At 46.3% G+C, this 14,413-nt stretch overlaps 1 protein-coding gene across 1 annotated transcript; it reads right to left on the reverse strand.

The window, feature by feature from the left end:
* Positions 1–2,698: 2,698 nt before the first annotated feature.
* Positions 2,699–3,532, reverse strand: LOC123075110 (root-specific lectin). Its single transcript, XM_044497786.1, has one exon. The coding sequence runs from the start codon at positions 3,446–3,448 to the stop codon at positions 2,948–2,950; it is 501 nt and encodes a 166-aa protein (XP_044353721.1). The 5' UTR covers positions 3,449–3,532; the 3' UTR covers positions 2,699–2,947.
* Positions 3,533–14,413: the final 10,881 nt, after the last annotated feature.

The raw sequence follows: 14,413 nt of genomic DNA on the forward strand, positions 1-14,413 counted from the left end.
GGTGCTGGGCCGCTGGACCGATTCGGCCGGCTGGGCCAGTGGGCCAAGGCCCTTGGGGAGCCGGGGGGGTTTTCTTTCCTTTTGCTTTCTTTTTACCTTTTATTTATTTTTCTTTTCTGTTTTATTTCTAGTTTCTCTTTTATTTTGTTTTAGCAAAATACCAAAATGGCACCTAATTTGTTGTTACCAATTATGTCACAACCACAAAAAGTTTCATCCCAAAATAATATAGTTTAATATTTTACAAAATACAAAAGGCATTTAATTAATGGTTTTAGCTACTGATTTAATTAGTTTGGTGCATTTAAACATTTTATAAAGACTTGGTTCCTCCACCAATATTACATATGATTTATTTGTCACTTTTAGAACATTTTAGTTTTGACATTTGAAAAGTTTTATTGTTTGCTTGAATTTGAATTTGAACTAACCCGAGGTTAACTAAAGTGATCATGGTGACATGGCATCGTTAGCAGAGTTTTACTGTAGCTTGATTATCCGGGCGTCACAATTAGTAACGACCCTTTAGTCCCGGTTCCCCAACCGGGACAGATGGGCCTTATGAACCGGGACAAATGGGCCTTTTTCTACTAGTGATGATGTCCTTTTCGTTTTTACGGGGTGTCTTCAGTCCACGTTTCTGGGGCTACAACAGTCAAGAATAGTCAAGTGAAGGACACGATGGCGCAGCGTATTTTCTTACTGAACAGAGTGAACTTTATTCTGGAGCCAAGGTAAATTTCCAGCATGATCGGTTTTGCTGATTTTATGAGTGAACTTCAATTCTTCTTAAACAACAATCTACCTAATAATAGTTGCCTAAGAGCAATTCTAGCAGACCCCGCAAAAATTTGACCCGCAAAACGCGTTTGCGGGTCGAAAACTAGCGCGGCCGAACAGAAACCGTATCTAAACCTGCATAATTTGAAAAACCACTTTCGCGGAAGAAATTGCACAAACATAGTTCATCACATACTACATAGTTCATCACATGATCAACAAGCTACAAGCATAGTTATACTACATACTATGTTAAACTAGTACTAGAGGGGCGTCGGATCTAACGGCGGAGAGGTCGCGGCATATGGACGACGTCGTGGAGGAGTAGAACGCTCAATCCTCCTCGCCGGAGCTGCACAGGTCGACGTACTTTGCCGCCTGCTCCTCGCGGATGCGGCGCCACTCCTCGGCCTTCTCCTTGGCGGTGAGGTTGTCGGCGACCGCCTGTCGCCACTTGAGGTCTTCGAGCTCCTCGACGTGGCGCCGGCGCTCCGCCTCCTCGCGCACGCTCCGCTCGGCGATGGCGGCCGCAACGGTGTCGACGTAGTCTTCTGGCCCGATGACCACGCGACGGCCGAGCGGAGCGGGCTCCTCGGGCTCCTCCTTCACGGGGACGAAGGCGAACGCGTCCGGCTCCTCCTCGTCCTCCGACCACTCCCTCTTCATGGGGAGAAGGCCCGCGCCGGAGGAGGAGGAGCTCCCGGCGTACAAGGACCTCGCGGAGGAGAAGGACGCGCGCCGGCGGTCGTACTCCTCTGTCTCACTCCGCTGGAAGCTCGCCGGCGTCGACAGGCCGCGGTTGGTCCACTTCCGGGCCCTGCGCTTCCTCGCGCCGTCGGACCGTACGCGCCGCTCGCGCTCCGGGTCCCTTCCGCCGCCGGATCTGCTGCCGGAGCCGCGTCCGGAGCTCCACATTCGGCCCCACATGGCGGCTGGAGGCGGGGCAGGTGGTCACCGACGGCGAGAAATGTGGAGAGGGGGAAGGGGAATCGCGTGGCTCGGCGACGGCGAGGGATAGGGTTTGAACCCGCAAACGAGTCGCGAAACCGCAGTTATAGCGGTCAGGGCGTGCGGTTTGCGGGCCGCGGCAAAAAATTTTGCGGGCCGGGCGAGTATGCGGGCTCTGTTCTGGCCGGAAAATTGGGCCGAGCCCGCATACTCGCCGGAATTTTGCGGGTCTGCGTGTTTTGCGGGGTCTGCTAGAGTTGCTCTAACATATGAAAACGCCTAACTACTGTGCGTTTGCTTGAGAATTTTTTTTATTTTCCATGTTTTCTGAAAATATGGCAGAAGTGCCCGAATTTCATTACTTAAGAGGGAATTTAATATGCACACAAATAACAATCGAACCCTATGGGCCTTGTATAACTTAGGGTTGTTTGCTGTCATTGGATGGGCATCAACCCCATTGGCCGCCACCCCTTAGTCCTATATAGATAGATCAACCTCATAGTGTTTTCTTTTGATTTTATTTAGCCAAAAAGTTAGTCGTTGTTGCACCTTTGTGTACTCCGTTTGAGATAATCAACATTTCATCTATACTCGCAATATCCAGATTGTTTCCACCACATTCTTGATTGTCTTTTATTACTTGCAGGTAGACCTTCTTGGTCATGCTAACCATGCATCCAACATTGACGGTAATATTCATGAGACTGGCGTCAAAGCCGTTCTCCATCCAAATCGACAAAATATTTCTCATTGTAAGATTGGGACACCCATGCCCTTATCAAGGACCTTAAAAGGTGTGGATTTATGCTCCGGGACACCTTAAGGAAAACCACTTAGTGATTGAGCTCATGCTTCGTTGGCTGAGGCTAAAAAAATGGCCGAGACTTTGAGGTTGTGAGGTGCTTTGGTTAACCTCCGCCTCTCGAACAGAGATTAGCCTAAAGATAACACTACAGTACGCCCTCCGTTAATTGCAACGAGATTCAGATTTATTGGATTACAAAGATTACAAGGACGGGGCATGCATGGCGCGACACGCATTATTTGAGGTTCCCGAACGCTAATCATGCATGCGTGCATGCATGATGGGAACGATTGTAAAGACGAAGAAAACGCAAACTAGCCAGTGAAGAAGACGTGGCAACGATCGACATTGCCACAACTCATCTCCTCACCTGATCCCGTCGCAATACTAGTAGCCATGTGCAGTTCAAGATCACCCCTGCACTATGGAGCTGAGCGGCAGGGCGGCGGCGCCAACGGCGTCATGGCAGGCGCCGCTCTGGCAGCCCTGGCCGCAGAACTCGACGCCGAGCCCGCAGTATCCGTACTGGCTGCAGCAGAAGTTGCTCAGGCACGGCTTGTCGGCGCTGCACTTGATGTTGGCGCGGCAAGGCCCGTTCTGGCAGCCGGCGCCGCAGTACTCCTGGCCGTAGCCGCAGAACCCGTGGCCGCTGCAGCAGTGGTTGTTGGGGCACGTCACGGCGTTGCCCCCGGCCTGGGCGCCGCAGCGTTTGGGCTCGTAGCAGGCGCCGCTCTGGCAGCCGTCGCCGCAGTAGTTGGCGTCCATGCCGCAGTACCCCCACGCGCTGCAGCAGAGGTTGTTGGGGCACTCCATGCCGTCGGCCGCGTGGCCGCACTGCTCGGCGTGCGCGCCCGCCACGGCGATGGCGAGGACGACGGCCGCGCCGAGTGTGAGGGCCTTGGTGCTCATCATCTTCTTCCTTTCTGCTGGCTTGTGGATCTAGTACTGGTTGTGTGTGTGTGTGTGTGTGTGTGTGTGTGTGTGTGTTGTGTGTGTGTGTAAACTGGTGGTGCTCTCCTCTCTTTATATAGGCGTTCTGGTTCAGTTCAGTTTATTAATGTAGGAGAAGCACCTCTTGCAAAAAAAGATACTAATCACCAGCGAACGTTCGCTGCCTAGCTTGGCATTTGCGAACACGTATGGTATTATTAGGGGTGATGGCAGTTTTCAGAAAAAAGCATGGCAGTTCTTTATTTTTGGTGCAATTTTCGTCAATAACTGTCATCCTTTGGATTTGGATCTCATCCCACTGAACATCAACCAGTTAACATGACCGGAAAAAAATGCAAGTCCAAACCTGCTTCCCTAGCTCTCCATGTGGCTTTGGTTGTTTGGATGCCAAGAATTAGACGTGAGTTTTGAAAACCAGTTTTCAGAGGATTTTTAGGAAAACCAGTTTTAGTTAGTTTTTCTGTTAGGTAAGTGTATACAATTCTTTGTTTGAATAGAAAACAAAAAGAAAACACGATTAATCTCTCTTCTTGGGCCAGTTCCTCGAGGACGGCGTCGCCATGGACAAAGCGAACCACGTGACAACGGCGTTGTCGAGGACCAGTTCCTGCGGGCTAGTCGGCTACGCAGGGCGTGCAACAGGCGGCTTGCCGCGCGACCCCGCCTCAACCGCAGCCGGAGAGGAACTAGGGTCTAGGGTGCAGAGGCACTACCGCCCGGCGACGGGATGCACGCCCTGCTATGTCAGGGCAGAGAGCAGTGCAGTTGGTGTGACGTTGCTGCATTCGCTGCTCTACTGAGCTCTGTTGTTGCTACAAATTTCACAAAAAGAAGGATTGGAATGGGCCTTCAACTACATCTCCGTGTTGTTCAAGTGCTTGTTGAATTACTTCCTTGCTGGTTGATTAACTTATACTCAGTACTTAGTTCCCATGAACCTCCGCCTGGAGTGTAGCGACGGGAGAGATCAGGTTGTAGCTGTCGCCGGTGTACAGGAGAGGAGTTTGTCGGCCATGCTCACCCTGCCCTCGGCGGCCGCTCCCATCTCGCCGTCCCAACACGACGGCGGCCACGTCCGGACCCCTAGCGGCGAGCTCGCCAGTGGTGCGAGCGCTTCATTGATGTCCTGGCATAGCTCGTTTCACCCTCCAGTGGACTTTCAGCGTCGCCATGGTTGTACCTGGCAGAACGTTGCAGTGTTCGTGGCCGACTCCGTGTTCAGCCAAAACGAGTATATAGAAAAACGTCGATTAGTCGTTTTTCCATAAATTCGGTTTTTGGGCTTTTGTAAAACTTAGTTTTGCATATCCACGATTCTGTTAGACAATCCAAACAAGATTTTTGGTTGTTACAACTGAAATCGAGTTTAAAGGAAACTAGTTCTCTATAATCTACGTAACCAAACAACCTAAGATTCGTGTGTTCGTAATACAACCCCTCAACTTTAGCCATTCCTTATGATGGGTTCTATCACCAACTAAACAAAACTCAGGGTTTCCAGTTTGGATAGGACACACAGGAAGCGTCCCGGTCCGAGCTCTCAGCACTTCATATTCTCATTGTTGTCCCTCAGCGCTAGTAGCGAATTCACCACAATGGGTGAGGGTAGGCCAACAATGAAAATGTTCATACAAATTTAAATTATTTATAGTTTTAAAACTCTTTTATATGATATAAAGGCTATGGGAAAAAACAGGGTGGTCCGCCACCTTCTAGCTCCGCCACTGCTCGCCCCTCACAGTGGTGGAGCCATGAATCTTAGATCGGTTGAGGTGACAATGAGGCAAACTATTGATAACAATTAACAAGAGGCAAAATATACTGATACACACATTTTCCATATGATCTTAGAGGTTAAGTTGAAAAAAATAAGCACATATATACACAAATGTGGGATGATGGGCGCGGTGTGTGCTTGCCCATCCTAGCGAAGAGTGTATTGTAGGGACGAGTTCAAATGCTCCTGCTGAACAGTAAAATCGGAAAAATTAGAAAGAAATTAAAAAATCTGAATTTTTTGTGGAAATTTTGAAGGAATGTTTGAAATTCGTGCAAAGTTTCATCCAAAAAATCATATTGGTAGAAGTCGTGGTAAAAATAATAATTCAGAGCTCCGAAATGTGTTTGAAAGTTCAGAGCATCGGTTATGTTTTTTTGCCACGCCTTACGCTAGTGTGATTCCGTGATGAAATTTTGCATGCACCCCAAACATTCCTTAAAGTTTGTAAAAATAAAAAATTTGAATCTACTGTTCATCCATGAGCATATAAGCTCACGAGTAGATATTCCGCGTCCCAAGTTCTTCCTCGTGTAACACATATCTTCCTAATTCTTGAATTGTTTCCATCCTAAATTTCTCTCTTCATTCCGAGTTAGGAATTTTAAAAACCACATGGACTAATATTTTCATTCGAAATTGACAGGGAAGAATTATTGAATCGTTTCCCTTTTTATCGATTCCTTTTATTATTTCATTCTAAAAATATTGCCATGCGTATGTTAACCTGAAAAAAAAAGATTGTTAATGCATGCATGGATGGATGCGCACGCACTTGTTTTTTCTGTGATTCCAAAAAATTCCGTTCTTGATAGATGTGGCAGTACTGTACTGCTGATAAACGCATCTGCGTGCGATAACGTATACGTGTCCATCGACCACGTCGGTTGATCGTTCTCATCCACAGAGCTGGCGCGCAGTCGCATGCATGGCATGTGATCGATCCGAATTCTGAGCACGTTGTGCTTTGCGTCAATGTACGTACGATACGATCGGGAGATCTTCTCTTTTGTTTTTCTGAGAGCGCGTACTATTATGCCAGATGTAGTTTTGAGACTTGTGACCGGTTTATTTTTGCGTGTGCGTGGCAGGCATGCATGTAACGCTAGTTAGGATCTATTCCTCGTTCGTTTATGTTGTGTGTTTTTAGGTTGGATTCTTGGATCTACGTTACTCTTTATCAGTGACGGTTGTTGTTTTGGTGAGGTGATTCTATGATGTCTTACACGACGACTCTCTGACTATTTACTACAACAAATTTTGTCCAGCTCCAACGAGAACGATGACAGCCGCACGCCTTCTTCCCGTTTCAGTTCTTATAATCATCTTAGATGATCAACGAATCTGGATGTAATTTTTATTATTTCTTATTATTTATTGTATTATCATGATTAGAGATGAATAGATCAGAAGTTTTTTTAAAACTAGTTGGGAGGAGTGATCACTGGAGCAGTGGCATCTCGCGTGCATCGGGTATCACGGCCACGATGGTATTAGAGCGTTGTGCTTGTGGGAGCATGTTGCTAGCGAAGACGAAAAAAAAAAACACTCGTGGAGTATGCGGTAAACGGATGGCCCTTAAAGAAATGCCGCTTAGGCCTTGTATAATGGGGAATGCTTGTGCATAAGTGATTAGAGCATCTCTAACAGACCTTGCATAACGTCGAGCCACAAAACGTATTTGCAGTTTGCGAAAAAACGACATTGCGAGCCGGCGCGGACGGCTGCAGAGGCAGATCCCGCAAAACGGACCTATATAAAAGGATATTCGAGGAATATACTCTTTTACGGGTCGGCTTTGTGGGCCTGCTCTTGCGCCGCTGCCGTCGGTCCGCAAGTATCAATACCACACCACAAAATACAACGATCATCTACACTACAAAATAATTATTAAAAAATATCAATACCACAGCACAATACAACAATCATCCACGTTACAAATAATTATTTAAATCGCCGAAGCAAACTAAATAATGCAATATAAAACTTGTCCCAAATATAAATAACACATGAAATAAATAAAAATGAATAGAAAAATGAGTTTTGTTACTGTCCAGCCCTTTGCCAATGTTGTTCAATGAGATTCTCCTGAAGCTGAAAGTAGGTGTTTGCATTTCAATCTCCTTGTATGTCTGAAAAAAGCTCAAATTCAGTTAGGGTCTCTAGCTGGTTTGACACGGCTACCCACATTGTCGTAGAAGAACTCCAAGTTCATGCCTCTCTCATTTTCGAGAATCATATTGTGAAGGATAACACAACATGTCATGATGTTTTTCAAGGTCCGCTTGTCCCAAAAATGAGCAGGACCACGAACAATGGCAAACCTAGATTGCAAAACACCGAATGCTCTTTCAATGTATTTTTGGGCTGCCTCTTGCACCCTTGCAAATTCACATTGTTTTCTAGTTTTCGGTTCTTTGATGCTCTTGACAAATGTGCACCAAGGAGGGCATATACCATCTGCAAGATAGTACCCCTTTGTGTATTCATGCCCATTGATAGTGTAGTTTCAAGCAGGAGCATCACCACTAGTAAGCCTAGCAAACAAATGAGACCGTTGCAACACATTGATATCATTGAGAGTGCCCGGCATACCAAAAAAGCAATGCCAAATTCATAAATCCTCGGATGCTACGGCCTCTGGTACAATTTGCATCACGAGACTTCCCGCAATACATTCCCTGCCATGCCTTCGGGCAATTTTTCCAATTCCAATGCATCCAGTCAATGCTGCCTAGCATGCTAGGCCAACCTCTCCTGTCATTAGATGCCATCAATTTTTTTGTCATCCTCGTTGGGTGCCCGAAGATATTCAGGACCAAAGACACGGATGATCACTTTGCCAAACCTACGCACTAACTCAATGTGGTATCTTTTGAAGGAAATATGCCCTAGAGGCAATAATAAAGTTTTTATTTTATTTCCTTATGTCATGATAAATGTTTATTATTCATGCTAGAATTGCATTAACTGGAAACTTGATACATGTGTGAATACATAGACAAAACAAAGTGTCCCTAGTATGCCTGTACTTGACTAGCTCGTTAATCAAAGATGGTTAAGTTTCCTAACCATAGACATGTGTTGTCATTTGATGAACGGGATCACATCATTAGGAGAATGATGTGATGAACAAGACCCATCCGTTAGCTTAGCATGTTGATCGTTCAGTTTTTATTGCTATTGCTTTCTTCATGACTTATACATGTTCCTCTGACTATGAGATTATGCAACTCCCGAATACCGCAGGAACACCTTGTGTGCTATCAAACGTCACAATATAACTGGGTGACTATAAAGATGCTCTACAGGTGTCTCTGAAGGTGTTTGTTTAGTTGGCATAGATCGAGATTAGGATTTCTCACTTCGTGTATCGGAGAGGTATCTCTGGGCCCTCTCGGTAATGCACATCACTATAAGCCTTGCAAGCATTGTGACTAATGAGTTAGTTGCGGGATGATGCATTACGGAACGAGTAAAGAGACTTGCCGGTAACGAGATTGAACTAGGTATGATGATATCGACGATCGAATCTCGGGCAAGTAACATACCGGTGAGAAAGGGAACAACGTATGTTGTTATGCGGTTTGACCGATAAAGATCTTCGTAGAATATGTAGGAGCCAATATGAGCATCCAGGTTCCGCTATTGGTTATTGACCGGATATGTGTCTCAGTCATGTCTACATAGTTCTCGAACCCGTAGGGTCCGCACGATTAACGTTCGATGGCGATTTGTATTATGAGTTATGTGTTTTTGGTGACCGGAGTTTGTTCGGAGTCCCTGATGAGATCACGGACATGACGAGGAGTCTCGAAATGGTCGAGAGGTAAAGACTCATATATAGGACGATGGTATTTGGACACCGGAAGTGTTCCGGGTGATACCGGGTCACCGGAAGTGGTTTCGGGCAACCCCCGGCAAAGATATGGCTTAATGGCCAAGTAAGGGAACACTCCAGCCCACAAGGGGCTGGTGCGCCCCCTATAGGGCCAGCCACGTGGGGAGAAAGGGAAAGGAGAGGAGGAAAATGAAAGTATGAAGTAGGACTCCTACATCCTTCCCCTCCCCCCTCCTTCCTTTCCCCCTTTGTCCAAATATGGTAAGGGGGGCCGAATTGGACTAGGGGCCCAAGTAGGATTCCTCCTACTTGGGTGCGCCCTAGGCTACCTCCCTCCCTCTACCACCTTTATATACATGGGGAGGGCACCCATAGAACACACATCAATTGTTCCTAGCTGTGTGCGGTGCCCCCTCCACAGTTTGCTCCTCCGGTCATATTGTCGTAGTGCTTAGGCGAAGCCCTGCACGGGTCACATCACCAACACTATCACCACGCCGTCGTGCTGACGGAACTCTCCCTTGACCCTCTGCTGGATCAAGAGCTCGAGGGACGTCATCGAGCTGAATGTGTGCTGAACATGAAGGTGCCACACATTCGGTGCTTGGATCGGTTGGATCGTGAAGACATTCGACTACATCAACCACGTTACTAAACGCTTCCGCTTTCGGTCTACAACGGTACGTAGACACACTCCCCCCACTCGTTGCTGTACTTATCCTAGATAGATCTTGCGTGATCGTAGGAAAAAATTTAAATACTACGTTCCCCAACAGTGGTATCAGAGCCAGGTCTATACATAGATGTTATATGCACGAGTAGAACACAAAGAGTTGTGGGCGATTATAGTCATACTGCTTACCTGCAACGTCTTACTTTGATTCGGTGGTATTGTTGGATGAAGCGGCCCGGACCGACATTACATGGCCGCGTTCATGAGACTGGTTCTACCGACGTGCTTCGCACACAGGTGCCTAGCGGGTGTCAGTTTCTCCAACTTTAGTTGAATCGAGTTTGACTACGCCCGGTCCTCGTTGAAGGGTAAAACAGCACACTTGAGACAAAATCGTTGTGGTTTTGATGCATAGGTAAGAACGGTTCTTGTTAGAAGCCCGTAGCAGCCACGTAAAAGTTGCAACAACAAAGTAGAGGGCGTCTAACTTGTTTTTGCAGGGCATGTTGTGATGTGATATGGTCAAGACGTGATGAGATATAAATTGTTGTATGAGATGATCATGTTTTGTAACCGTTATCGGCAACTGGCAGGAGCCTTATGGTTGTCGCTTTATTGTATGAAATGCAATCGCCATGTAATTGCTTTACTTTATCACTAAGCGATAGCGATAGTCGTAGAAGCAATAGTTGGCAAGACGACAATGATGCTATGATGGAGATCAAGGTGTCAAGCCGGTGACGATGGAGATCATGACGGTGCTTTGGAGATGGAGATCAAAGGCACAAGATGATGATGGCCATTTCACGTCACATATTTTGATTGCATATGATGTGTATCCTTCATGTATCTTATTTAGCTTAGTACGGCGGTAGCATTATAAAATGATCCCTCGTTAAATTTCAAGGTATAAGTGTTCTCCCTGAGTATGCACTGTTGCTACAGTTCGTCGTGCCGAGACACCACGTGATGATTGGGTGTGATAAGCTCTACGTTCACATACAACGGGTGCAAGCCAGTTTTGCACACGCAGAATACTCGGGTTTAACTTGACGAGCCTAGCATATGCAGATATGGCCTCGGAGGACTGGAGACCGAAAGGTCGAGCGTGAATCATATAGAAGATATGATCAACATAGAGATGTTCACCATTGAAAACTACTCCATCTCATGTGATGATCGGACATGGTTTAGTTGATTTGGATCACGTGATCATTTAGATGACTCGAGGGATGTCTATCTAAGTGAGAGTTCTTAAGTAATATGATTAATTGAACTTTAATTTATCACGAGCTTAGTCTTGATAGTATTTGCAAACTATGTTGTAGATCAATAGCTTGCGACGTAGCTCCCCATTTATTTTTTGATATGTTCCTAGAGAAAAGTGATAACCCACAAGTATAGGGGATCAATTGTAGCCTCTTTCGATAAGTAAGAGTGTCGAACCCAACGAGGAGCTAAAGGTAGAACAAATATTCCCTCAAGTTCTATCGACCACCGATACAACTCTACGCACGCTTAACGTTCGCTTTACCGGAAACAAGTATGAAACTAGAAGTACTTTGTAGGTGTTTTTGGATAGGTTTGCAAGATAATAAAAAGCGAGTAAATAAAATCTAGGGGCTGTTTAGATGAAAACACAACTAAATTAGTTTTAGTAGAGAGCTTTTTGTTACGAGAAAGTTATTTGTCCCTAGGCAATCGATAACTAGACCGGTAATCATTATTGCAATTTTATTTGAGGGAGAAGCATAAGCTAACATACTTTCTCTACTTGGATCATATGCACTTATGATTGGAACTCTAGCAAGCATCCGCAACTACTAAAAATCATTAAGGTAAAACCCAACCATAGCTTTAATGTATCAAGTCCCCTTTATCCCATATGCAAACAACCTACTTACTCGGGTCTGTGCTTCTGTCACTCACGCCACCCACCATAAGCAAATCATGAACATATTGCAAACCCTACAGCGGGAATCCCTCACGCTTGCGCGACACGGAGAGCACCATAGGACATCACCAATAATAAAACATGCAACTCAAACCAATCTTGATCATAAAATAGCCCATAGGACAAAACGGATCTACTCAAACATCATAGGATAGCCATACATCATTGGGAAATAATATATAGCGTTGAGCACCATGTTTAAGTAGAGATTACAGCGGGTAAGAGAGAGGTTACACCGCTGTTGGGGAACGTAGTAATTTCAAAAAAATTCCTACGCACACGCAAGATCATGGTGATGCATAGCAACGAGAGGGGAGAGAGTTGTCCACGTACCCTCGTAGACCGTAAGCGGAAGCGTTAACACAACGCGGTTGATGTAGTCGTACGTCTTCACGATCCGACCGATCAAGTACCGAACGTACGGCACCTCCGAGTTCAGCACACGTTCAGCTCGATGACGTCCCTCGAACTCCGATCCAGCCGAGTGTTGAGGGAGAGTTTCGTTAGCACGACGGCGTGGTGACAATGTTGATGTTCTACCGACGCAGGGCTTCGCCTAAGCACTGCTATGATATTATCGAGGTGTAATATGGTGGAGGGGGGCAACGCACACGGCTAAGAGATCAATGATCAATTGTGTGTCTAGAGGTGCCCCCTTGCCCCCGTATATAAAGGAGCAAGGGGGGGGGGGTTCGGTCGGCCAAGGGGAGAGGCGCGCCAGGAGGAGTCCTACTCCTACCGGGAGTAGGACTCCCCCCTTTTCCATGTTGGACTAGGAGAGAGAGGGGGAAGAGGTGGAGGGGAGGAAGGAAAGGGGGGGCCCCCCTCTCCTTGTCCTATTCGGATTGGGGGGGAGGGGCGTGCGGCTCTGCCCTGGCCTCCTCTCCTCTCTTCCACCTAGGCCCACTAAGGCCCATTAAGTTACCGGGGGGTTCCGGTAACCTCCCGGTACTCCGAAAAAATCCCGATTTCACCCGGAACACTTCCGATGTCCAAACATAGGCTTCCAATATATCAATCTTTATGTCTCGACCATTTCTAGACTCCTCATCTTGTCCGTGATCACATCCGGGACTCCGAACAACCTTCGGTACATCAAAATATATAAACTCATAATATAACTGTCATCGTAACGTTAAGCGTGCGGACCCTACGGGTTCGAGAACTATGTAGACATGACCGAGACACCTCTCCGGTCAATAACCAATAGCGGAACCTGGATGCTCATATTGGTTCCCACATATTCTATGAAGATCTTTATCGGTCAGACCGCATAACAACATACGTTGTTCCCTTTGTCATCGGTATGTTACTTGCCCGAGATTCGATCGTCGGTATCTCGATACCTAGTTCAATCTCGTTACCGGTAAGTCTCTTTACTCGTTCCGTAATACATCATCCTGCGACTAACTCATTAGTCACAATGCTTGCAAGGCTTATAGTGATGTGTATTACTGAGTGGGCCCAGAGATACCTCTCCGACAATCGGAGTGACAAATCCTAATCTCGAAATACGCCAACCCAACAAGTACCTTTGGAGACACCTGTAGAGCACCTTTATAATCACCCAGTTACGTTGTGACGTTTGGTAGCACACAAAGTGTTCCTCCGGTAAACGGGAGTTGCATAATCTCATACTCATAGGAACATGTATAAGTCATGAAGAAAGTAATAGCAACATACTAAACGATCGAGTGCTAAGCTAACGGAATGGGTCAAGTCAATCACATCATTCTCCTAATGATGTGATCCCGTTAATCAAATGACAACTCATGTCTATGGCTAGGAAACATAACCATCTTTGATCAACGAGCTAGTCAAGTAGAGGCATACTAGTGACACTCTGTTTGTCTATGTATTCACACATGTATTATGTTTCCGGTTAATACAATTCTAGCATGAATAATAAACATTTATGATGATATAAGGAAATAAATAATAACTTTAATATTGCCTCTAGGGCATATTTCCTTCAACCGCTGCATAGAGGGGGGAAGAGTTGGTGATGATGGCGGTGAAGTTGTTGGTGAAGATTGCGGTGATGATGATGGCCCCGGCGGTGTTCCGGCGCCTCCGGAAGAGAGGGGGAGAGGGCCCCCCTTCTTCTTCTTCTTCCTTGACCTCCTCCCTAGATGGGAGAAGGGTTTCCCCTCTGGTCCTTGGTCTCCATGGCATGGGAGGGGCGAGAGCCCCTCCGAGATTGGATCTGTCTCTTTGTCTCTCTCTGCTTCTGCGTTCTGCTCTGCTGCCCTTTCATCGTTTCGTGTATATATGGTGATCCGTAACTCCGATTGGATTGAAACCTTCGCCCAGATCTTTTTCCAAAAATTAGCTTTCTTGCGGCCAAAGTAGAATATCAACCGCCTTACGAGGGGCCCACGAGGGTGGGGGCGCGCCCACCTGGAGTGGGCGTGGGCCCCACCCTCGTGGCGACCTTGGGCAACGTCTCGCGTTGATTTTACTTCCCAAAAATTACAAATATTCCAAAATAATTCTCCGTCCATTTTTATCCAGTTTGGACTCCGTCTGATATGGGGTTTCTGCGAAACATAAAACATGCAACAAACAGGAACTGGCACTGGGCACTGATCAATATGTTAGTCCCAAAAATAGTATAAAAAGTTGCCAAAAGTATATGAAAGTTGAATAACATTGGCATGGAACAATAAAAAATTATAGAT

The sequence above is a fragment of the Triticum aestivum genome, chromosome 3D (assembly GCF_018294505.1).
Source record: "Triticum aestivum cultivar Chinese Spring chromosome 3D, IWGSC CS RefSeq v2.1, whole genome shotgun sequence".
NCBI lineage: Eukaryota > Viridiplantae > Streptophyta > Magnoliopsida > Poales > Poaceae > Triticum > Triticum aestivum.